This window comes from Myiozetetes cayanensis, unplaced genomic scaffold (genome assembly GCF_022539395.1).
Source record: "Myiozetetes cayanensis isolate MyiCay16 unplaced genomic scaffold, myiCay2020 scf753, whole genome shotgun sequence".
Taxonomy (NCBI): domain Eukaryota; kingdom Metazoa; phylum Chordata; class Aves; order Passeriformes; family Tyrannidae; genus Myiozetetes; species Myiozetetes cayanensis.
In genome coordinates, this window is record NW_026088024.1 from 1 (window position 1) to 22112 (window position 22112).

A 22112-nucleotide genomic window follows, 5' to 3' on the forward strand; every position below is an offset into this window, starting at 1 on the left:
TAGGGGGTCCCAAATTTAAGGGGCTCTCTTTTAGGAGGTCCCAACTTTAGGGGATCACTCTGGGGGTCCCAACTCTTGGTGGGGGAGGGGTCCCCAAATTTTCTGGGGGTCTCTCAACCCCTCCTCTTTTTCCCCTCCCCAGCTGGAGGGACTCCGGGCCGGGGTCCCCGAACTTTTGGGGAGGGTCCTGAGGGACCCCATGACCGAAGAGCTCTACCCTGAACCCCTGGAGAGCTTCGAGACCCCCCCCAAATCGGGGGACCTAAAGCCCCCGTGGGCACCCATCGACGTCCTGGGGGACGGAAAGAGCTGGAAAAAGCCGACCGGGAGCTGGGTAGGGGGCTTGGGGGTTTTGGGGGTCTCAGAAGGATTTTGGGGGTCTTGGGGAGGTTTTGGGGGTCCCAGAAGGGTCCTGAGAGGGTTTTGGGTCTTTTGGGGGGTCCTGAGGGGGTTTGGGGTCTTTGGGGTCTTTTTGGGGGTCCTGATGGGGTTTTGGGGGTTTTGGGGTCTTTTTGGGGGTCTTGAGGGGGTTTCGGGTCTTTTTCGGGGTCTTGAGGGGTTTTGGGGTCTTTTTGGGGGTATTTGGGGGTCTCAGAAGGATTTTGGGGTCCTGAGGGGTTTTGGGGGGGTTTGGGGTCTTTTGGGGGGTCTTGAGGAGGTTTTTTGGGAGGGTTTGGGGGTCTCAGAAGGATTTTGGGGGTCCTGAGGGGGATTTGGGGGATTTGGGGGGTTTGGGGTCTTTTTGGGGAGTCCTGAGGGGGTTTGGGGTCTTCTGGGGGTCCTGAGAGGGTTTTGGAGTCTTTTGGGAGGGAATTTGGGGGTCTCAGAAGGATTTTGGGGGTCCTGAGAGGGTTTTGGGGGTTTTTGGGGGTCTGGGGTCTTTTGGGAGGTCCTGAGGGGGTTTAGGGGGTTTGGGGTCTTTTGGGGTCTTTTTGGGGGGATTTGGGGGTCTCAGGAGGACCTTGAAGGGGTTTTGGGGGTCTTTTGGGGGGTCTTGGGGGATTTGGAGGAGTCCTGAAGGGTCCTGAGGGGTTTTGGGATCTTTTTGGGGGCTGGGGTCTTTGGGAATCCTGAGGGGTTTTGGGGTCTTTTTTGGGGATTTTAGGCGTCCTGAGGGGTTTGGGGTCTTTTTGGGGGATTTTGGGGTGCCTGAGGGGGTTTTGGGGGCTTTTGGGGATCCTGAACCCTGAGAGCGAGACCCCCCAAAACGGGGACTTCAAAGCCCCCTGTGAGCACCATCGACGTCCTGGGGGACGGAAAGAGCTGGAAAAGCCGACCGGGAGCTGGGTAGGGGGCTTGGGGGTCTTGGGGGGTCTGGGGTCTTTTTGGGGGTCTTGAGGGGTTTTGGGGATTTAGGGTCTTTTGGGGGTCTGGAGTCTTTTGGGGGATTTGGGGGTCCTAGAAGGGTCCTGAGAGGGTTTGGGGTCTTTGGGGGGATTTGGGGGTCTGGAGTCTTTTGGGGGTTGGGGTCTTTGGGGGATTTTGGGGTCTCAGAAGGATTTTGGGGGTCTTGCAGTCTTTTAGGGGTCCTGAGGGGTTTGGGGGTTGGGGGTCCTGAGGGGGTTTTGGGGGTCTTGGGGGTCTTTGGGGGTCCTGAGGGGTTTGGGGGTTTGGGGGTCCTGAGGGGGTTTGGGGGCTTTGGGGATCCTGAGGGGGTTTTGGGGGTCTGGGGTCTTTTGGGGGGTCCTGAGGGGGTTTGGGGGTCCTGAGGGGTTTTTGGGGGGTCTGGGGTCTTTTTGGGGGTCCTGAGGGGGTTTGGGGGTCCTGAGGGGGTTTGGGGTCCGGATTTGGGGGTCTGGGGGTCTTTGGGGGTCTTGGGGAGGTTTGGGGTCTCTTTGGGGTCTTTTGAGGGGATTTGGGGGTCCTGATGGGGTCTTTGGGGGTTTGGGGTCTTTTGGGGGTCCTGGGGTCTTTGGGGGTTGGGGTCTCTTGGGGGTTTTGGGGGTCTTGAGGGGGTTTTTGGGGGTTTTTGGGGGTCCTGAGGAGGTTTTTGGGGGTCCTGAGGAGGTTTTTGGGGGTCCTGAGGGGGTTTGGGGTCCTTTTTGGGGCTCCTGAGGAGGGTCCTGAGGAGTTTTGGGGTCTTTGGGGGTCTTGAGGGGGTTTGGGGGTCCTGAGGGGTTTGGGGGATTTGGGAGGGGTCCTGATGGGGTTTTGGGGTCTTTTGGGGGTTTGGAGTCTTGGGGGTCTTGAGGGCTGGGTCTTTGGGGGTCCTGGAGGGTTTTGGGGAATTTGGGGGTCTTGAGGGGGCTTGGGGGTCCTGAGGGGGATTTGGGTGTCCCAGAAGGGTCCTGAGGGGGTTTGGGGGTCTCTTTGGAGGGTTTTGGGGTCTTTTGGGGGATTTTGGGGGGTCCTGAGGGGGTTTTTGGGGTCTTTTGGGGGTCCTGAGGATTTGGGGGTTTTGGGGGTCTTTTGGGTGGGATTTGGGGTCTCTAGGAGGACTCCTGAGGAGGTTTTGGGGGTCCTTGAGAGGGTTGGGGTCTTGGGGGGTCTTGAGGGGGTTTGGGGTCTTTTTGGGGGTCTTGAGGGGGATTTGGGGTGTTTTGAGGGTTTTTGGGGGTCTGGGGTCTTTTGGGGGTTGGGGTCTTTTCAGGGCTCCTGGGGTCTTTTTGGGGTCCTGAGGATTTGGGGTCTTTTGGAGGATCCTGAGGGGTTCTGGGGTCTTTTGGGGTCTTTTGGGGGATTCAGGTCTCAGAAGGATTTTGGGGGTCTTGAGGGGGTTTGGGGACTCCTGAGGGGGTTTTGGGGTCTTTTGGGGGTTCTGGGGTCTTTCTGGGGGGTTTGGGAGTCCCTAGAAGGGATCCTGAGGGGTTTTGGGGTCTTTGGGGGATTTTGGGGGTCTTGAGGGGGATTTGGGGGTCCCAGAAGGGTCCTGAGGGGTTTTGGGGTCTTTTGGGGGGTCTTGGGGTCCTTCTGGGGGTCTTGAGGGATTTGGGGGTTTTGGGGTCTTTCTGGGGTCTCAGAAGGGTTTTGGGGGAATTTGGGTGTCCTGAAGGCTTTGGGGTCTTTTTGGGGGTTGGGTCTCTTTTGGGGGTCTGGGGGTTGGGGTCTTTTGGGGGCATTTGGGGATCTCAGAAGGATTTTGGGGAGGTCCTGAGGGGTTTGGGGGTCTTGGGGAGGTCTGGGGTCTTCTTTGGGGGTCCTGAGGGATTTGGGGTCTTTTGGGGGTCTTGAGGAGTTTTGGGGATTTTGGGGTCTTGAGGAGGTTTTTGGGGGTTTTGGGGGTCCTGAGGAGGTTTTGGGGGTCTTGAGGGGGTTTGGGGGTCCTGAGGGGTTTGGGGGATTTGGGGGGTCTTGAGGGGGCTTTGGGGTCTTTCTGGGGGTCTTGAGGGAGTTTGGGGGTCTGGGGTCTTTTGGGGGTTTGGTGTCTTTTTGGGGGTCTTGAGGGGATTTTGGGGTCTTTTGGGGGGATTTTCAGGGGTCTTGGGGGTTTGGGTCTTTTGGGGTTTTTTGGGGGATTTGTGGGGTCCTGATGGGGTTTTGGGGGTCCTGGGGGTGTTTGGGGTCTTTTGGGGGTCTGGGGGTCTTTGGGGGGATTTGGGGGTCTTGGGAAGACCCTGTGGGGGTTTGGGGGATCTTGAGGGGTTTTGGGGTCTTTCTGGGGGTCCTGAGGGGATTTTGGGGGTTCTGAGAGGGTTTGGGGTTCTTTGTGGGGTCTTTTTGGGGGTCTTGGAGGGCTGTTTTGGGGTCTTTTTGGGGGTCTTGAGGGGATCTTGGGGGTCTTGGGGTCTTTTGGGGATCCTGAGGGGATTTTGGGGGTCTTGAAGGGTTTTGGGATCTTTTTGGGGGTCTTTGGGGGTCTTGGGGGTTTTGGGGGTCTTTTGGGGGTCTTGAGGGGGTTTGGGGTCCCTAGGAGGGTCCTGAGGGGTCTTGGGGTCTTTTTGGGGGTCCTGGGGTCTTTTGGGGGTCTTGGGGGTCTTGAGGGGGTTTGGGGTCTTTTGGGGGTCCTAGAAGGATTTTGGGGGTCTTGGGGGTCTTGGGGTCTTTTGGGGGTCCTGAGGATCTTGGGGGTCCTTGGGGGTCTTTTGGGGGGATTTTGGGGTCCTGAAGGGTCTTTGGGGGTCCTGAGGGGGTCTTTTGGGGGACTTGGGGGGTCTTGGGGTCTTTGGGGGTCTTGGGGTCTTTTTGGGGGTCTTGAGAGGGTCTTGGGGTCTTTTGGGGGTCTGGGGGTCTTTCTGGGGGTCACTTTGGGGGTCTTTGAGGGATTTTGGGGGTCCTGAGAGGGTCTTGGGGGTCTTTTGGGGATCTTGGGGGTCTTTTTGGGGGTCTTGGGGGTCTTGGAGGATCCTGAGGGGTTTTGGGGGTCTTGGGGGTCTTGGGGTCTTTTGGGGGATTTGGGGGTCCTGAGGGGTCTTTTGGGGTCTTTTGGGGGTCTTGGGGGTCTTTTGGGGTCCTTGAGGGTTTTGGGGGTCTTGGGGTCTTTTGGGGTCTTTTTGGGGGATCTTGGGGGGTCTTGGGGGTTCTTGGGGGTCTTGGGGGGTTTTGGGGTCTTTGGGGGTCCTGAGGGTCTTTGGGGGATCTTGGGGGTCTGGGGTCTTTTGGGGCTCTGGGGGTTTTGGGGGTCTCTGAGGGGTTTTGGGGATCTTTGGGGGTCTTGGGGTCCTGAGGGTCTTTTTGGGGTCTAGGGGTTTTGGGGATCCTGGGGTTTGGGGTCTTTGGGGGTTCTGGGGGCTTTTTGGGGGTCTTGGGGGGTTTTGGGGTCTCTTGGGGGTCTTGGGGGTCTTTTGGGGAGTCTTTGGGGGTCTTGGAGGGGTTTTGGGGGTCCTGAGGGGGTCTTTGGGGTCTTTCGGGGGATTTGGGGGTCTTTTTGGGGGGATTTGGGGGTCTCAGGAGGGTCCTGAGGGGGTTTTGGGGTCTCTTGGGGGTCTTGGGGTCTTTTGTGGGGATTTGGGGGTTCTGAGGGCTCTTGGGGTCTTTTGGGGGTGATCTTTTTGGGGTCTCTGGAGGACTTTGGGGGTCTTGGAGTCTTTTGGGGGTCTTTTTGGGGGATTTTGGGGATCTTGGGGGGCTTTGGGGTCTTTTGGGGGTCTTGAGGGTTTTGGGGTCTTTGGGGGTCCTGAGGGGTTTGGGGTCTTTTGGGGGTTGGGGTCTTTGGGGGTTGGGGTCCTTTGGGGGTCTTGGGGGTTTTGGGGTCTTTTTGGGGATTTGGGGTCTCAAGGATTTTGGAGGTCCTGAGGGGGTTTTGGGGGTCTTTGGGGGGTTTGGGGTCTTTTGGGGGATCCTGAGGGGTTTTGGGTCTTTTTGGGGGGGATTTGGGGGTCCCAGAAGGGTCCTGAGAGGGTTTGGGGTCTTTTGGGGGGGATTTTGGGGGGTCCTGAAAGGGTTTTGGGGTCTTTTTGGGGGGTCCTGAGAGGGTCTGGGGGGGTCTTGAAGGGGTTTTGGGGTCTTTTGGGGGGTCTCAGAAGGGATTTGGGGGGTCCTGAGGGGGTTCAGGTGAATTTTTGGCCATTTTAAAGTGAATTTTTGGGCATTTTTAAGTGAATTTTTGGTCATTTTAAAGTGAATTTTAGGCATTTTAAAGCGAATTTTTGGGGATTTTAAAGTGAATTTTTTTTGGATTTTCAGGTCAAATTTTTGACCATTTTCAAGTGAATTTTTTTTGATTTTAAAGCGAATTTTTGGGCATTTTAAAGCAAATTTTTGACCATTTTTAAGTGAATTCTGGGGGATTTTCAGGTGAATTTTTGGTCATTTTACAGCGAATTTTTGGCCATTTTAAAGCAAATTTTTGGTCATTTTAAAGCGATTTTTTGGGGATTTTCAGGTTGATTTTGGGGGATTTTTTGGGGGGGGGTCGAGGTGAATTTTTGGGGTGGATTTTGGTGATTTTGGGGGGGTTTTCAGGTGCATTTTTGGTCACTTTAAGGTGAATTTTTGGGCATTTTAAAGTGAATTTTTTTTGATTTTACAGCGAATTTTTGGGCATTTTCAGGTCGATTTTTGGGGGTGTTGAGGTGAATTTTTGGGGGTGTTCAGGTGAATTTTTGGGGATTTTCAGGTGAATTTTTTTGGATTTTCAGGTGAATTTTTGGTCACTTTAAAGCGAATTTTTGACCATTTTAAAGCGAATTTTTGGGCCTTTTAAAGCGAATTTTTGGGCCGTTTTAAAGCGAATTTTTGGGGATTTTCAGGTCAATTTTTGGGGATTTTTTGGGGGGGTTGAGGTGAATTTTTGGGGGTGTCGAGGTGAATTTTTGGGGTGGATTTTGGTGAATTTTGGGGGGGTTTTGAGGTGCATTTTTGGGTCCCCCCAGGCTTGGCCTTCGACCCGTGGGACGTGGAGTTCTACACGAGGCTCTTCCAGAGGATCGGCCGCAACCCCAGCACGGTCGAGTGCTTCGACCTGGCCCAGAGCAACAGGTGGGGAACCCCAAAATCACCCCAAATTACCCCAAAATTACCCCAAAATTGAGATCAGCACCCCCAAAAACCCCTCCTGGGACCCCAGAGTAAAAAACCCCAAATTCCCCCAAAATTCCTTAAAAAAATACCAAAATCTCCCCCAAAATCCCCCAAATTCAACTAAAATCCCCAAAATCCCTCCCAAAATCACGAAAATCCCACCCAAAATCCAACCTGGGACCCCCAAAAACCCCCTTGGACCCCCAGAGTCCCAAAATCTCCTCAAAATTCCTTAAAAATCATCAAAATCTCCCCCAAAATCCCCCCAAAATCACCAAAATCCCCCTCAAAATCCACCCCAAAATCCACCCCAGAATCATCAAAATCCCCAAAATCCCTCCTAAAATCCCCAAAATCCCCTCCAAAATCACCAAAATCTCCCCCAAAATCACCCCTGGGACCCACAAAATTGAACTCAGCACCCCCAAAAGCCCCTCCTGGAGCCCCAAGAGTCCCCAAAACCCCCCCAATCCCCCCAAAATTCCCCCAAAATTGAACTCAGCACCCTCAAAAACCCCCCCTGGAACCCCAGAGTATAAAAAAACCCAAAAAAACCCAAAATCCCCCCAAAATCACCAAAATTACCCTAAAATCCCCCCCAAAATCCACCCCAAAATCACCAAAATCTCCCCCAAAATCCCAAAAATCTACCCCCAAATCACCAAAATCCCCCCAAAATCCCTAAAATCTCCCCCAAAACCCCACTTGGGACCCCCAAAACTGTCCCCAACTGTCCCCATTGACCCCTTGTGACATCACTGACTCCCTGATGACGTCACTGACCCCTGATGACATCACTGACTCCCCTGATGATGTCACTGTCCCCATAGGCCCCCATTGACTCCCATTGTCCCCAACTGTCCCCATTGACCCCTGGTGACATTGGGTGACCCCCTGATGATGTCACTGTCCCCAGGACCCCTGTCATTGTTCCTGTGACCCCCTGGTGATGTCATTGTCCCCATAGCCCCCCATTGTCCCCAACTGTCCCCAACCGTCCCCAACTGTCCCCATTGACCCCTGGTGACCTCAGGTGACCCCTGGTGACATCACTGACCCCCTGATGACGTCACTGCCCCCTGATGTCATCACTGTCCCCATAGTCCCCCATTGTCCCCCCATTGACTCCCATTGTCCCAAACCGTCCCCATTGACCCCTGATGACATCACTGACCCCCTGATGACATCACTGACCCCTGATGTCATCACTGTCCCCATTGTCCCCATAGTCCCCCATTGTCCCCCCATTGACTCCCAACTGTCCCCAAACCGTCCCCATTGACCCCTGATGACGTCACTGACCCCCTGATGATGTCATTGTTCCCCTGTGTCCCCCATTGACCCCAACTGTCCCCATTGACCCCTGGTGACGTCACTGCCCCTCCGATGACATCACTGCCCCCCTGCTGACGTCACTGACCCCCTGATGACATCACTCCCCCCGATGATGTCACTGACCCCCTGGTGACATCACTGCCCCCCTGATGACATCACTGCCCCCCCTGATGACATCACTGCCCCCTGATGACGTCCCTGCCCCCCTGATGACATCACTGACCCCCCGGTGAAATCACTACCCCCGATGATGTCACTGTCCCCCCGATGACGTCACTGCCCCCTGATGACGTCCCTGCCCCCGATGACGTCACTGCCCCCTGATGACATCACTGACCCCCTGATGTCATCACTGTCCCCATTGTCCCCCATAGCCCCCCATTGTCCCTCTTTGTCCCAAATTGTCCCCCATTGACTCCCATTGTCCCCAAACTGTCCCCATTGACCCCTGGTGATGTCACTGACCCCCTGGTGACATCACTGTCCCCCATAGCCCCCCATTGTCTCCCATTGTCCCCAACCGTCCCCATTGACCCCCGGTGACGTCACTGCCCCCCTGGTAATGTCACTGACCCCCTGATGACGTCACTGACCCCATAGCCCCCCATTGTCCCCCTGTGTTCCCATTGACTCCCATTGTCCCAAACCATCCCCATTGACCTCTGATGACATCACTGCCCCCCTGCTGACGTCACTGCCCCCCTGATGACATCACTGACCCCCTGATGACATCACTGTCCCCATTGTCCCCATAGTCCCCCATTGTCCCCCCACTGACTCCCAACTGTCCCCCAACTGTCCCCATTGACCCCTGGTGATGTCACTGACTCCCTGATGACGTCACTGACTCCCTGATGATGTCACTGCCCCCCTGATGTCATCACTGTCCCCATTGTCCCCCTGTGCCCCCATTGACTCCCAGTGTCCCCAACTGTCCCCATTGGCCCCTGGTGACGTCACTGCCCCCGATGACCTCACTGCCCCCCTGATGACGTCACTGCCCCCCTGCTGACGTCACTGCCCCCTGATGTCATCACTGTCCCCATTGTCCCCCATTGTCCCCCTGTGTCCCCAACTGTCCCCATTGACCCCTGGTGACCCCAGCTGACCCCCTGATGACATCACTGACCCCCTGATGATGTCACTGACCCCCTGATGACGTCACTGTCCTCATAGCCCCCCATTGTCCCCAACTGTCCCCAACTGTCCCCATTGACCCCAGGTGACCCCTGATGATGTCACTGGCCCCTGATGACATCACTGGCCCCCTGATGACATCACTGCCCCCTGATGATGTCACTGACCCCCTGGTGATGTCATTGTCCCCCTGTGTCCCAAATTGTCCCCCATTGACCCCTGGTGACCCCAGGTGACCCCTGATGACGTCACTGACCCCCTGGTGACGTCACTGTCCCCATAGTCCCCCATTGTCCCTCTGTGTCCCCATTGACTCCCATTGTCCCAAACTGTCCCCAACTGTCCCCATTGACCCCCAATGACATCACTGACCCCCCCGGTGACGTCACTGACCCCCGATGACGTCACTGTCCCCATAGCCCCCCATTGACTCCCATTGTCCCCAACCGTCCCCATTGACCCCTGGTGACCCCTGATGGTGTCACTGACTCCCTGATGATGTCACTGATCCCCTGATGACGTCACTGTCCCCATTGCCCCCCATAGCCCCCCATTGTCCCCCTGTGTCCCCAACCGTCCCCTGTGACCCCTGGTGACCCCAGATGACCCCTGGTGACGTCACTGACCCCCTGATGACGTCACTGTCCCCACTGCCCCCCATTGTCCCCCTGTGCCCCCATTGACTCCCATTGTCCCCAAACCATCCCCATTGACCCCTGGTGACATCACTGCCCCCCCGATGACGTCACTCTGTCCCCAGCGAGCACAGCCGCCATTGGTTCTTCAAGGGGCGCCTCCTCCTGGAGGGGGGAGGGGACGGGGAGGGGACCCACCCGGGGGATGGGGAGGGGTCCCTGTCCCTGTTCCAGCGGCTCGTGGGGACCCAGAGGAGCAGCCACCCCAACAACGTCATCAAGTTCTGTGACAACAGCAGGTGGGGACACCTGGGGGACATCTCAGAGGGTTTGAGGGACATTTGGGGACATCTCAGAGGGTTTGGGGACATTTGGGGACACCTGGGGGGTTTGGGGACACCTGGGGGGTTTGGGGTCAGTGGGCCCTGAAGGAGCAGCCACCCCAACAGCGTCATCAAGTTCTGTGACAGCAGCAGGTGGGGACACCTGGGGGATTTGGGGACATTTGGGGACATCTCAGAGGTTTGGGGACATCTGGGGACACCTGGGGAGTTTGGGGACATTTGGGGACACCTGGGGGTTTGGGGACATCTCAGAGGGTTTGGGGAGCAGCCACCCAACAACGTCATCAGAGTTCTGTGACAGCAGCAGGTGGGGACACCTGGGGGGGTTTGGGGACATTTGGGGACACCTGGAGGGTTTGGGGACACCTGGGGGTTTGGGGACATTTGGGGACACCTGGGGAGTTTGGGGACACCTGGGGGTTTGGGGACACCTGGGGGGGTTTGGGGACATTTGGGGACCCAGCGGAGCAGCCACCCCAACAACGCCTCATCAGGTTCTGTGACAGCAGCAGGTGGGGGACACCTGGGGGGACACCTGGGGGTTTGGGGACATTTGGGGACACCTGGGGGTGTTGGGGACACCTGGGGGTTTGGGGACACCTGGGGGTTCGGGGACATTTGGGGACCCAGCTGGACAGCCACCCTAACAACGTCATCAGAGTTCTGTGACAACAGCAGGTGGGGACACCTGGGGGGTTTGGGGACACCTGGGGGGTTTGGGGACATTTGGGGACCCTGGGGAGTTTGGGGACATTTGGGAGGACCCAGAGGAGCAGCCACCCCAACAACGTCATCAAGTTCTGTGACAACAGCAGGTGGGGACACCTGGGGGTTTGGGGACATTTGGGGGTTTGGGGACACCTGGGGGGTTTGGGGACACCTGGAGGGTTTGGGGGACATTTGGGGACACCTGGGAGTTTGGGGACAGTTGGGGACACCTAGGGGGTTTGGGGACAGTTGGGGGACAATTGGAGTCAATGGGGACACCTGGGGGATTTGGGGACATCTCAGGAGGGTTTGGGGACACCTGGGGAGGGCTTGGGGACACCTGGAGGGGTTTGGGGACACCTGGGGGGTTTGGGGACATCTGAGAGGGTTTGGGGACATCTGGGGGGTTTGGGGACACCTGGGAGAGCTTGGGGACACCTGGGGGTTTGGGGACATCTCGAGAGGGTTTGGGGACACCTGGGGGTTTGGGGACATTTGGGGACATCTGGGGGCTTTGGGGACATCTGGGGGTTTGGGGACACCTTGGGGGTTTGGGGACATTTGGGGACACCTGGGGGACTTTGGGGACATCTGGGATGGGTTTGGGGACACCTGGGAGGCTTTGGGGACATCTCAGGAGGGTTTGGGGACACCTGGGGGTTTGGGGACATTTGGGGCCTCCTAGAGGAGCAGCCACCCCAACAACGTCATCAAGTTCTGTGACAACAGCAGGTGGGGACATTTGGGGACATCTCAGAGGGTTTGGGGACATTTGGGGACACCTGGGGGTTTGGGGACACCTGGGGGTTTGGGGACATTTGGGGACACCTGGGGGGTTTGGGGACATTTGGGGACACCTGGGAGTTTGGGGACATTTGGAGACATCTCAGAGGGTTTGGGGACACCTGGGGGTTTGGGGACATTTGGGGACACCTGAGAGGGTCTGGGGACACCTGGGGGGTTTGGGACATTTGGGGACACCTGGGGGTTTGGGGACATTTGGAGACATCTCAGAGGGTTTGGGGACACCTGGGGGATTTGGGGACATTGGGGGTTTGGGGCAATTCAGGACAATTTGGGACAATTGGGGACATTTGGGGCCCTAGCGGAGCAGCCACCCCAACAACGTCATCAAGTTCTGTGACAACAGCAGGTGGGGACACCTGGGGGGCTTTGGGGACACCTGGGGGTTTGGGGACACCTGAGGGGTTTGGGGACACCTGGGGGGCTTTGGGGACATTTGGGGGATTTGGGGACATTTGGGGACATCTCAGAGGGTTTGGGGACATTTGGGGACACCTGGGGGTTGTGGGACATTTGGGGACAGTTGGGTACGAATGGGGGTTTGGGGACACCTGGGGGCTTGAGGGACATCTGGGGGAGTTTGGGGGACATTTGGGGACAAGGGAGAGCCTAGGGACACTTTGGGGACACCTGGGGGTTTGGGGACATCTAGGGACAAGTGACAATGGGGACATTTGGGGACATTTGGGGACACCTGGGGGTTGGGGACACCTGGGGGGTTTGGGGACACCTGGGAGACATCTGAGGGTTGGGACACCTGGGGGACTTGGGGACATCTCAGAGGGTTTGGGGACACCTGAGGGGTTTGGGGACAGCTGGGGGTTTGGGGACACCTGGGGGCTTGGGGACAACTGAGGGGTTTGGGGACACCTGGGGGTCTGGGGACACCTGGGGACAATTGGATCAATGGGGACACCTGAGAGGGGTTTGGGGACACCTGGGGACATCTCGAGAGGGTTTGGAGGGGTTTGGGGGACAGTTGGGGTCAATGGGGACACTGGGGGACAATGGGGGCCTTTGGGGACACTCTGGGGGTTTAGGAGATTTGGGGACACCTGGGGGGGTTTTGGGGTCCCTGGATGATGTTTTTGGGAGTCTCTGGATGAGTTTTGGGGGTTCCTGGATGAGTTTTGGGGGTTCCTGGGGGTATTTTTGGGGTCCCTGGATGAGTTTTTGGGGTTCCTGGATGAGTTTTGGGGGTTCCTGGGTATTTTTGGGATCCCTGGATGAGTTTTGGGGTTCCTGGATGAGTTTTGGGGGTTTTTTTGGGTGTTTTTGGGTTCCTGGGTGAGTTTTGGGGTTCCTGAGGGTATTTTTGGGGTGTTTTGGGGTCTTTTTGGGATCCCTGGATGAGTTTTGGGGGTTCCTGGGGGTATTTTTGGGTGTTTTGGGGGATTCCTGGATGAGTTTTTGGGGATTCCTGGATGAGTTTTTGGGGATTCCTGGATGAGTTTTGGGGGTCCCTGGATGAGTTTTTGGGGATTCCTGGATGAGTTTTGGGGGTCCCTGGATGAGTTTTGGGGTCCCTGGATGAGTTTTGGGGATCCCTGGATGAGTTTTGGGGTCCCTGGATGAGTTTTGGGGGTTCCTGGGGGTGTTTTTGGGGTTTTTTTGGGTATTTTTGGGATTCCTGGATGAATTTTTGGGTTCCTGGATGAGTTTTGGGGGTTCCTGGATGAGTTTTGGGGGTCCCTGGGGTAGTTTTTGGGTGGTTTTGGGGTATTCTGGGTGTTTTTGGGGTCCCTGGCATCATTTCCCAGTGCCATCCGTGGTGTCGGTGACGGCTGTGGCCTGGACCCCTGGGGTGACATTTGGGTGTTTTTGGGGTTCCTGGATGAGTTTTTGGGGGTTTTTGGGGTTCCTGGTGATGATTTTGAGTTCCTGGATGAGTTTGGGGGGTTCCTGGGGGTTTTTTTGGGTATTTTTGGGATCCCTGGATGAGTTTTGGGAGTTCCTGGATGAGTTTTGGGGGTTCCTGGGGGTGTTTTTGGGGTGTTTTGGAGGCTTTTTTGGATGAGTTTTGGGGGTCCCTGGATGAGTTTTGGGGTTCCTGGGATGTTTTTGGGGGTCCCTGGATGAGTTTCATTTGGGTCCGCTCCCAGTGCCATCCGTGGGGCGTCGGTGACGGCGCTGTGGCCTCGGGACCCCTGGGGTGACACCAGGGGGTGTTTTTGGGGTCCCTGGATGAGTTTTTGGGGTATTTTTGGGCGTTTTTGGGGTCCCTGGATGAGTTTTTGGGGTATTTTTGGGTGTTTTGGGAGTCCCTGGATGAGTTTTTGAGTTCCTGGATGAGTTTTGGGGGTTCCTGGGGGTGTTTTTGGGATCCCTGGATGAGTTTTGGGGGTTCCTGGATGAGTTTTGGGGTTCCTGGATGAATTTTTGAGGTCCCTGGGTGTGTTTTTGGGGTTCCTGGATGAGTTTTGGGGGGTTTTTGGGGTCCCTGGTGATGTTTTTGGGTTCCTGAATGAGTTTTGGGATCCCTGGATGAGTTTTGGGGGTTCCTGGATGAGTTTTGGGGGTTCCTGGATGAGTTTTGGGGGTGTTTTTGGGTGTTTTTGGGTTCCTGGATGAGTTTTGGGGGTTCCTGGAGGTGTTTTGGGGGTATTTTTGGGTGGTTTTGGGTTATTTTTGGGTGTTTTTGGGGTCCCTGACGTCATTCCCCCCTCAGTGCCATCCGTGGGGCGTCGGTGACGGCGCTGTGGCCCCGGGACCCGTCAGGGCCGAGCCCCTTCGAGCGCAGGACGAGCCTCAGACACGTCACGTTCACTGCTGAGACGCACAACTTCCCTACAGGTAACTGGGTGAGGGGCCAAAGGTGGGTAGGGGTGATGGGTCGTAGTGGGAGGGCAGGGTGTGGTCAGTGGGTGGGTGTGGTCAGTGGGTGTGGTCAGACACGTCACGTTCACGGCTGAGACGCACAACTTCCCCACAGGTAACTGGGTGTGGTAAAGGGGTGTGGTCAGTGGGTGTGGTCAATGGGTGTGGTCAGTGGGTGTGGTCAGTGGGTGTGGTCCATGGTGTGTCATGGTGTGTCATGTGGGTGGGTGGATCAGTGGGTGTGGTCAGTGGGTGTGGTCAGTGGGTGGGTGTGGTCTGGTGGGTGTGGTCAATGTGGGTGTGGTCATGGGTGGGTGTGGTCAGTGGGTGTGGTCAATGGGTGGGTGTGGTCAGTGGGAGTTTTTTTGGTGGGTGTGGTCAGTGGGTGTGGTCAATGGGTGTGGTCAGTGGGTGTGGAGTGGGTGTGGTCAGTGGGTGTGGTCAGTGGGTGGGTGTGGTCAGTGGGAGGTTTTTTGGTGGGTGTGGTCAGTGGGTGTGGTCAATGGGTGGGTGTGGTCAGTGGGTGTGTTCATGTGGGTGTGGTCATGTGGGTGTGGTCAGTGGTGGGTGTGGTCAGTGGGTGTGTCATGTGGGTGTGGTCAGTGGGTGTGTCAATGGGTGGGTGTGGTCAGTGGGAGTGTCTGTGGGTGGTCAGTGGGTGTGGTCATGTGGGTGTGTCCATGTGGGTGTGGTCAGTGGGTGTGGTCAGTGGGTGTGTCAGTGAGGTGTGTCCATGTGGTGTGCAATGTGTCAGGTGTGGGGGTGTGGTCCAGTGGTGGGTGTGGCTAATGGGGTGGGTGTGGTCAATGGGTGGGTGTGGTCAGTGGGTGTGGTCAGTGGGTCAGTGTCATGTGGGTGGTCAAGTGGAGTGTGGTCAGTGGGTGGTGTGGCCAGTGGGTGGGTGTGGTCAGTGGGTGTGGTCAGTGGGTGTGGTCAGTGGGTGTGGTCAGTGGGTGTGGTCAGTCAGGTGAGTGTGGTCACTGGTGAGGCGCACAACTGTGCCAGCAGTGACTGGGTGTGGTCAGTGGGTGGGTGTGGTCAGTGGGTGGGTCAGTGGGTGGGTGGGTCAGGGTGTGGTCAATGGGTGGGTGTGGTCAGTGGGTGTGGTCGTGATGAATGGGGTGTGGTCAGTGGGTGGGTGTGGTCAATGGGTGGGTGTGGTCAATGGGTGTGGTCAGTGGGTGGGTGTGGTCAGTGGGTGGGTGTGGTCAGTGGATGGGTGTGGTCAATGGGTGGGTGTGGTGATTGGGTGGGTGTGGTCAGTGGGGTGGGTGTGGTCAGTGGGTGGGTGTGGTCAATGGGTGGGTGTGGTCAGTGGGTGGGTGTGGTCAGTGGATGGGTGTGGTCAGTGGGTGGGTGTGGTCAGTGGGGTGGGTGTGGTCAATGGGTGGGTGTGGTCAGTGGGTGTGGTCAGTGGGTGTGGTCAATGGGGTTTTTTGGGTATTTTTGGGTTCCTGGATGAGTTTTGGGATCCCTGGATGAGTTTTGGGGGTTCCTGGATGAGTTTTGGGGGTTCCAGGATGAGTTTTGGGGTTCCTGGATGAGTTTTGGCGTCCCTGGGGGTATTTTTTGGGTGGTCAATGGGTGGGTGTGATTTGGGTGGGTGTGGTCAGTGGGTGGGTGTGGTCAATGGGCGTGTCCCACGCTGACCACGCCCCTTTTTTTGTCAGCGGTCGCCCCGTTCAGCGGGACCACGGGCACCGGGGGGCGGATCCGGGACGTGCAGTGCACGGGCAGGGGGGCGCACGTCATCGCTGGCACCGCGGGGTACTGCTTTGGGAACCTCCTCATACCCGGTGAGACCCCAAAATAGCCTGGAATTAACCCAAAAAATGGGATCTGGGACACCAAAAACCCCCTGACCCCCAAAACACCCCAAAATACCCCAAATATACCAAAAACACCCCAAAAACACCCCAAAAAATGAGATCGGGGACCCCAAAAACCCCCTGAATCCAAAACAACCAAAAACACCCCAAAATACCCCAAAAACACCCCAAAAAATGAGATCGGGGACCCCAAAAACCCCCTGACCCCAAAAACACCCCAAAACTCCTCTGACCCTAAAAACACCCAAAATAGCCTGAAATTACCCCAAAAATTGAGATCAGGGACCCCAAAAACCCCCCTGAGCCCCCCAGCCCCGGGTGCTGCTTTGGGAACCTCCTCATACCCGGTGAGACCCCAAAATAGCCTGAAATTAACCCAAAAAATGAGATCGGGGACCCCAAAAACCCCCCTGAGCTCCTCATCCCGGGTACTGCTTTGGGAACCTCCTCATACCGGGTGAGACCCCAAAATAGCCTGGAATTAACCCAAAAAATGGGATCTGGGACACCAAAAACCCCAAAATACCCAAAAACATCCCAAAATACCCCAAAATATCCCAAAAATACCCCAAAATATCCCAAAAACCCCCCTGAGCCCCTCATCCTGGGTACTGCTTTGGGAACCTCCTCATACCCGGTGAGGGACTGAAATAGCCTGAAATTAACCCAAAAATGACATCTGGCGACCCCAAAAACCCCCCTGAGCTCCTCATCCCGGGTGAGACCCCAAAATACCCTGAAATTACCCCAAAAATTGAGATCGGCGACCCCAAAAACCCCCTGACCCCAAAAACACCCTAAAAACCCCAAAAAAACCTAAAATACTCCAAAAACACCCCAGAAAATGAGATCAGGGACCCCAAAAACCCCCCCTGAACTCTCAAAAATCCCTGACCCCAAAAACACCCCCAAAATACCCCAAAATACCCCAAAATAGCCTGAAATTACCCCAAAAAATGAGATTGAGGACCCCAAAAACCCCCCTGAACTCTCAAAAATCCCTGTCTCCAAAATACCCCAAAATAGCCTGAAATTACCCCAAAAATCGAGATCGGCGACCCCAAAAAACCCCTGGACACAAAAACACCCCAAAATACCCCAAAATAGCCTGAAATTACCCCAAAAATTGAGATCAGAGACCCCAAAAACCCCCCCGAGCCCCCCAGCCCCAGGTGCTGCTTTGGGAACCTCCTCATACCGGGTGAGGGCCTGAAATAGCCTGAAATTAACCCAAAAAATGGGATCAGCGACCCCAAAAACCCCCCTGAGCTCCTCATCCCGGGTGAGACCCCGAAATAGCCTGAAATTACCCCAAAAAATGAGATTGGGGAGCCCAAAAACCCCCTGACCCCAAAAACACCCCTGAAACAACCAAAACACCCCAAAAACACCCAAAATATCGCAAAAACAACCCAAAAAATGAGATCAGGGACCCCAAAAACCCCCTGAGCCCAAAACACCCCTAAATACCCCAAAATATCCCAAAAACACCCCAAAATACCCCAAAAACATCCCAAAAAATTAGATTGGTGACCCCAAAAACCCCCTGACCCCAAAACCACCCAAAATACCCCAAAAACACCCAAAAATTTGGGATCAGGGACCCCAAAACCCCCCTGAGCCCAAAAACACCCCAAAAATCCCAAAACCACCTAAAATACCCCAAAAACACCCCAAAAAATGAGATCGGGGACCCCAAAAACCCCCCCTGAACTCTCAAAAATCCCTGACCCCAAAAACACCCCCAAAATACCCCAAAATAGCCTGAAATTAACCCAAAAAATGGGATCGGCGACCCCAAAAACCCCTGGACACAAAAGCACCCCAAAATACCCCAAAATAGCCTGAAATTACCCCAAAAATTGAGATCGGGGACCCCAAAAACCCCTGGACACAAAAACACCCCAAAACCACCCCAAAATACCCCAAAAACACCCCAAAATACCCCAAAAAAATTAGATTGGTGACCTCAAAACCCCCCTGACCCCAAAAACACCCAAAATACCCCCAAAAACACCCCAAAAAAGGATAGTGGTGCCCCCAAAAACGCCCTGACCCCAAAACCACCCCAAAAACTCCCCTGACCCCAAAATACCCCAAAAATATCCCAAAAAATGGGATCGGAGACCCCGAAAACCCCCAGACCCCCAAAACACCCCAAAAACAACCAAAACACCCCAAAATACCCCAAAAACCCCCAAAATACCCAAAAAACACCCTAAAAAATGAGATCAGAGACCCCAAAAAACCCCTGACCCCAAAAACACCCCAAAAACTCCTCTGACCCCAAAATACCCCAAAAATTGGGATTGGGACCCCAAAAACCCCCTGACCCCAAAAACACCCCAAAAAATGAGATCAGAGACCCCAAAACCCCCCTGACCCCAAAAACACCCCAAAAAATGAGATCAGAGCCCCCAAAACACCCCTGACTCCAAAACACTCAAAAACCACCCCAAAATACCCCAAAAAACACCCAAAAAAATGAGATCAGGGACCTCAAAAACCCCTGACCCAAAAAACCACCCCCAAAATCCCCCCAAATCCCTTCCTGACCACCCCTGACCCCCCAAATTTCCCCAAAATCCCCCCAAATCACCCCAAAAATGCTGATTTTAGGGTGGGAGCAGCCGTGGGAGGACGGGGACTCCCGTACCCCCTGTGCCCCAAATCCCCCAAAATCCCTCAAATCCCCCAAATCACCCCAAATCCCCCAAATCCCCCTGACCCCAAAAGCCACCCCCAAAATCCCCCAAATCCCCCAAATCCCTTCCTGATCCACCAAATCCACCCCAAATACCCCCAAATCCCCCAAAATCTCAAATCCACCCAAAATCCCCTAAAATCCCCCAAAATCCATTCCTGACCCCCAAAATCCCCCAAAATCTTCCCAAATCCCCCAAACCCCCCAAATCCCCCAAAATCTTCCCAAATCCCCCAAATCCTCCCAAATCCCTTCCTGACCCCCAAATCCCTTCCTGACCCCCAAATCCCCCAACCCCCAAATCCCATTCCTGACCCTCCAAATCCCCCAAATCCCCCAAAATCCCCCACCCCAAAACCCACCCCAAAATCCAACGCCAGAACCCCCAAATCCTCCCCAAATCCCCAAAATCTTCTCAAATCCCCCAAATCCCCCTGACCCCAAAACCACCCCAAAATCCCCAAAATCCTTCCTGACCCCCAAATCCCCCAAAATCCCCCAAATCCCCCAAATCCCCCAAATCTCCCCAAATCCCCCAAAATTTCCCAAATCCCCCTGAACCCAAAAACCACCCCAAAATGCCCCAAATCGCCCCAAATCCTCCCAAAATTCCCCTAAAATCCCAAAAATCCTTCCCAACCCTCCAAATCCCCCAAAATCTTCCTCAAATCCCCAAAATCCCCAAAATCCCTTCCTGATCCCCCAAATTTTGTATTTTAGGGTGGGAGCAGCCGTGGGAGGACGGGGCTCCGTACCCCCTGTGCCCCCAAATCCCCCAAATGCCCCCAAACCCCCTCAAATCCCCCAAAATCCCCAAAATCCCTTCCCAGACCCCAAAATCCCCAAATTTTGGGATTTTTAGGGTGGGAGCAGCCGTGGGAGGACGGGACTCTGCCGTACCCTGTGCCCAAATTCCCCCAAAATCCCCCAAAATCACCCCAAATCCCTTCCTAGATCCCCCAAATCGCCCAAAATCTTCTCCAAATCCCCAAAATCCCCCAAATCCTCCCCAAATCCCCTTTAAATCCCCCAAATCCCTCAATGTCTGCCCTAATTCCCCCAAATCCCCCAAAATCTTCTCAAATCCCCCCAAATCTCCCCAAAATCCACCCCAAAATCCCCAAAATCCTTCCTGACCCCCAAATCTCCCCAAAATCCCCCCAAATCCCCAAATCCCCCCAAATCTCCCCAAATCCCCCAAAATTTCCAAATCCCCCTGAACCCCAAAACCACCCCAAAATGCCCCCAAATCCCCCAAAATCCTCCCCCAAAATTCCCTAAATCCCAAAATCCCTTCCCAACCTCCAATCCCCAAATCTTCCTCAAATCCCCCAAATCCCCAAAATCCCTTCCTGCAGCCAGAGACGGGGGCTCCCTACCCCCTGTGCTCCCAAATCCCCCAAATGCCCCCAAACCCCCTCAAATCCCCCAAAATCCCCAAAATCCCTTCCTGACCCCAAAATCCCCCAAATTTTGGGATTTTTAGGTGGGAGCAGCCGTGGGAGGACGGGACTCTGCCGCACCCCTGTGCCCCCAAATTCCCCAAAATCCCCCAAAATCACCCCCAAATCCCTTCCTGATCCCCCAAATCGCTCCAAAATCTTCTCAAATCCCCCAAAATCCCCCAAAATCCTCCCCAAATCCCCTTTAAATCCCCCAAATCCCCTCAATGTCTGCCCTAATTCCCAAATCCCCCAAAATCTTCTCAAATCCCCTAAATCCCCCAAATCCCCCCAAATCACCCCAAATTCCTGATTTTAGGATGGGAGCAGCCATGGGAGGACGGGGCTCTGCCGTACCCCTGTGCCTCCAAATCCCCAAAATCCCCCAAATCCCCCAAAATCCCCCAAATCCCCTGACCCCAAAAACCACCCCAAAATCCCCAAATCCCCCAAAATCACTCCAAAATCCCTTCATAACCCCCAAAATCTTCCCAAATCCTCCCCAAATCCCCAAATCCCCCAAAATCGCCCCTAAACTTCTCCTGACCCCCAAATTTCCCAAAATCCCCCAAAACCCCCCAAAATTCCTGATTTTAGGGTGGGAGCAGCCGTGGGAGGACAGGACTCTGCCATACCCCCTGTGCCCCAAATCCCCCAAAATCCCCCTAAATTCCCCTAAATTCCCCAAATCCCCAAATCCCTTCCTGACCCCCAAATCCCCTGACCCCAAAGCCCACCCCCAAAATCCCCAAAAATCCTTCCTGACCCCCCAAATCCCCCAAAAACCCCCAAAATCCCCCAAATCCCCCAAAATCGCCCTAAACTTCTCCTGACCCCCAAATGTCCCCAAACCCCCAAAAATCCCCCAAATTCTTGATTTTAGGGTGGGAGCAGTCGTGGGAGGACGGGGCTCTGCTGTACCCCCTGTGCCCTCAAATCCCCCAAATCCCCAAAATCCCCCAAATCCCCCAAAATCCCCCAAATCCCCCAAAATCCCCAAAATTTGTGTTTTTAGGGTGGGAGCAGCCATGGGAGGACGGGACTCTCCTGTACCCCCTGTGCCCCCAAATCCCCAAAATCCCCTAAATTCCCCTAAATTCCCCCAAATCCCCCAAATCCCTTCCTGACCCCCAAAATCCCCAAAATCTCCCAAATCCCCCAAAATCACCCCAAATCCCCCAAATCCACCCCAAATGCCCCCAAAATCCCCCAAATCCTTCCTGATCCCCCAAATCCCCCCAAAATCCCCAAAATCTTCCCAAATCCTTTCCTGACCCCCAAATCCCCCAAAATCCCCCAAATGCCCCCAAATCCCCAAAATCCACCCCAAATCCTTCCTGACCTCCCAAATCCCCCCAAAATCCCTTTTGACCCCCAAAATTCCTGGTTTCAGGGTGGGAGCAGCCGTGGGAGGACGGGGGCTCCGCATCCCCCTGTGCCCCCAAATCCCCCAAATCCCCAAAATCCCCCAAATCCCTTCCTGACCCTCAAATCCCCAAAATCCCCCAAAATCCCCCAAAATCTTCCCAAATCCCCCTGAATCTCCCCCAAATCCCCTGACCCCCAAATCCCCCAAAATCCCCCAAATCCCCCAAATCCCTTCCTGATCCACCAAATCCACCCCAAATCCTCCCCAGAATCCCCCAAATCCACCCCAAATCCACCCCAAATCCACCCAAAATCCACCCAAAATCCCCAAAAATCCTTCCTGACCCAAAATCACCCCAAAAATTTGTATTTTAGGGTGGGAGCAGCCGATGGGAGGACGGGGACTCCCGTACCCCCTGTGCCCTCAAATCCCCCAAAATCCCCCAAACCCCCTCAAATCCCCCAAAAAATCCCCCAAATCCCCCAAACCCCCAAAAAATTTCCCAAAACCCCCTGAACCCAAAACCACCCCCAAAATGCCCAAATCGCCCCTCAAAATCCTCCCCAAATCCCCTTCAAATCCCCCAATC

At 55.2% G+C, this 22112-nt stretch overlaps 1 protein-coding gene across 1 annotated transcript; it reads left to right on the forward strand.

Moving 5' to 3' along the window:
* Positions 1 to 232: 232 nt before the first annotated feature.
* LOC126652298 (phosphoribosylformylglycinamidine synthase-like) lies at positions 233 to 21589 on the forward strand (the record flags this gene model as incomplete). Its single annotated transcript, XM_050339000.1, has 7 exons — positions 233 to 334; positions 6252 to 6357; positions 9632 to 9805; positions 13465 to 13514; positions 14081 to 14155; positions 15850 to 15975; positions 21548 to 21589. Coding segments are annotated over 7 exons (675 nt in total), but the record flags the coding sequence as incomplete, so codon positions are not given.
* Positions 21590 to 22112: the final 523 nt, after the last annotated feature.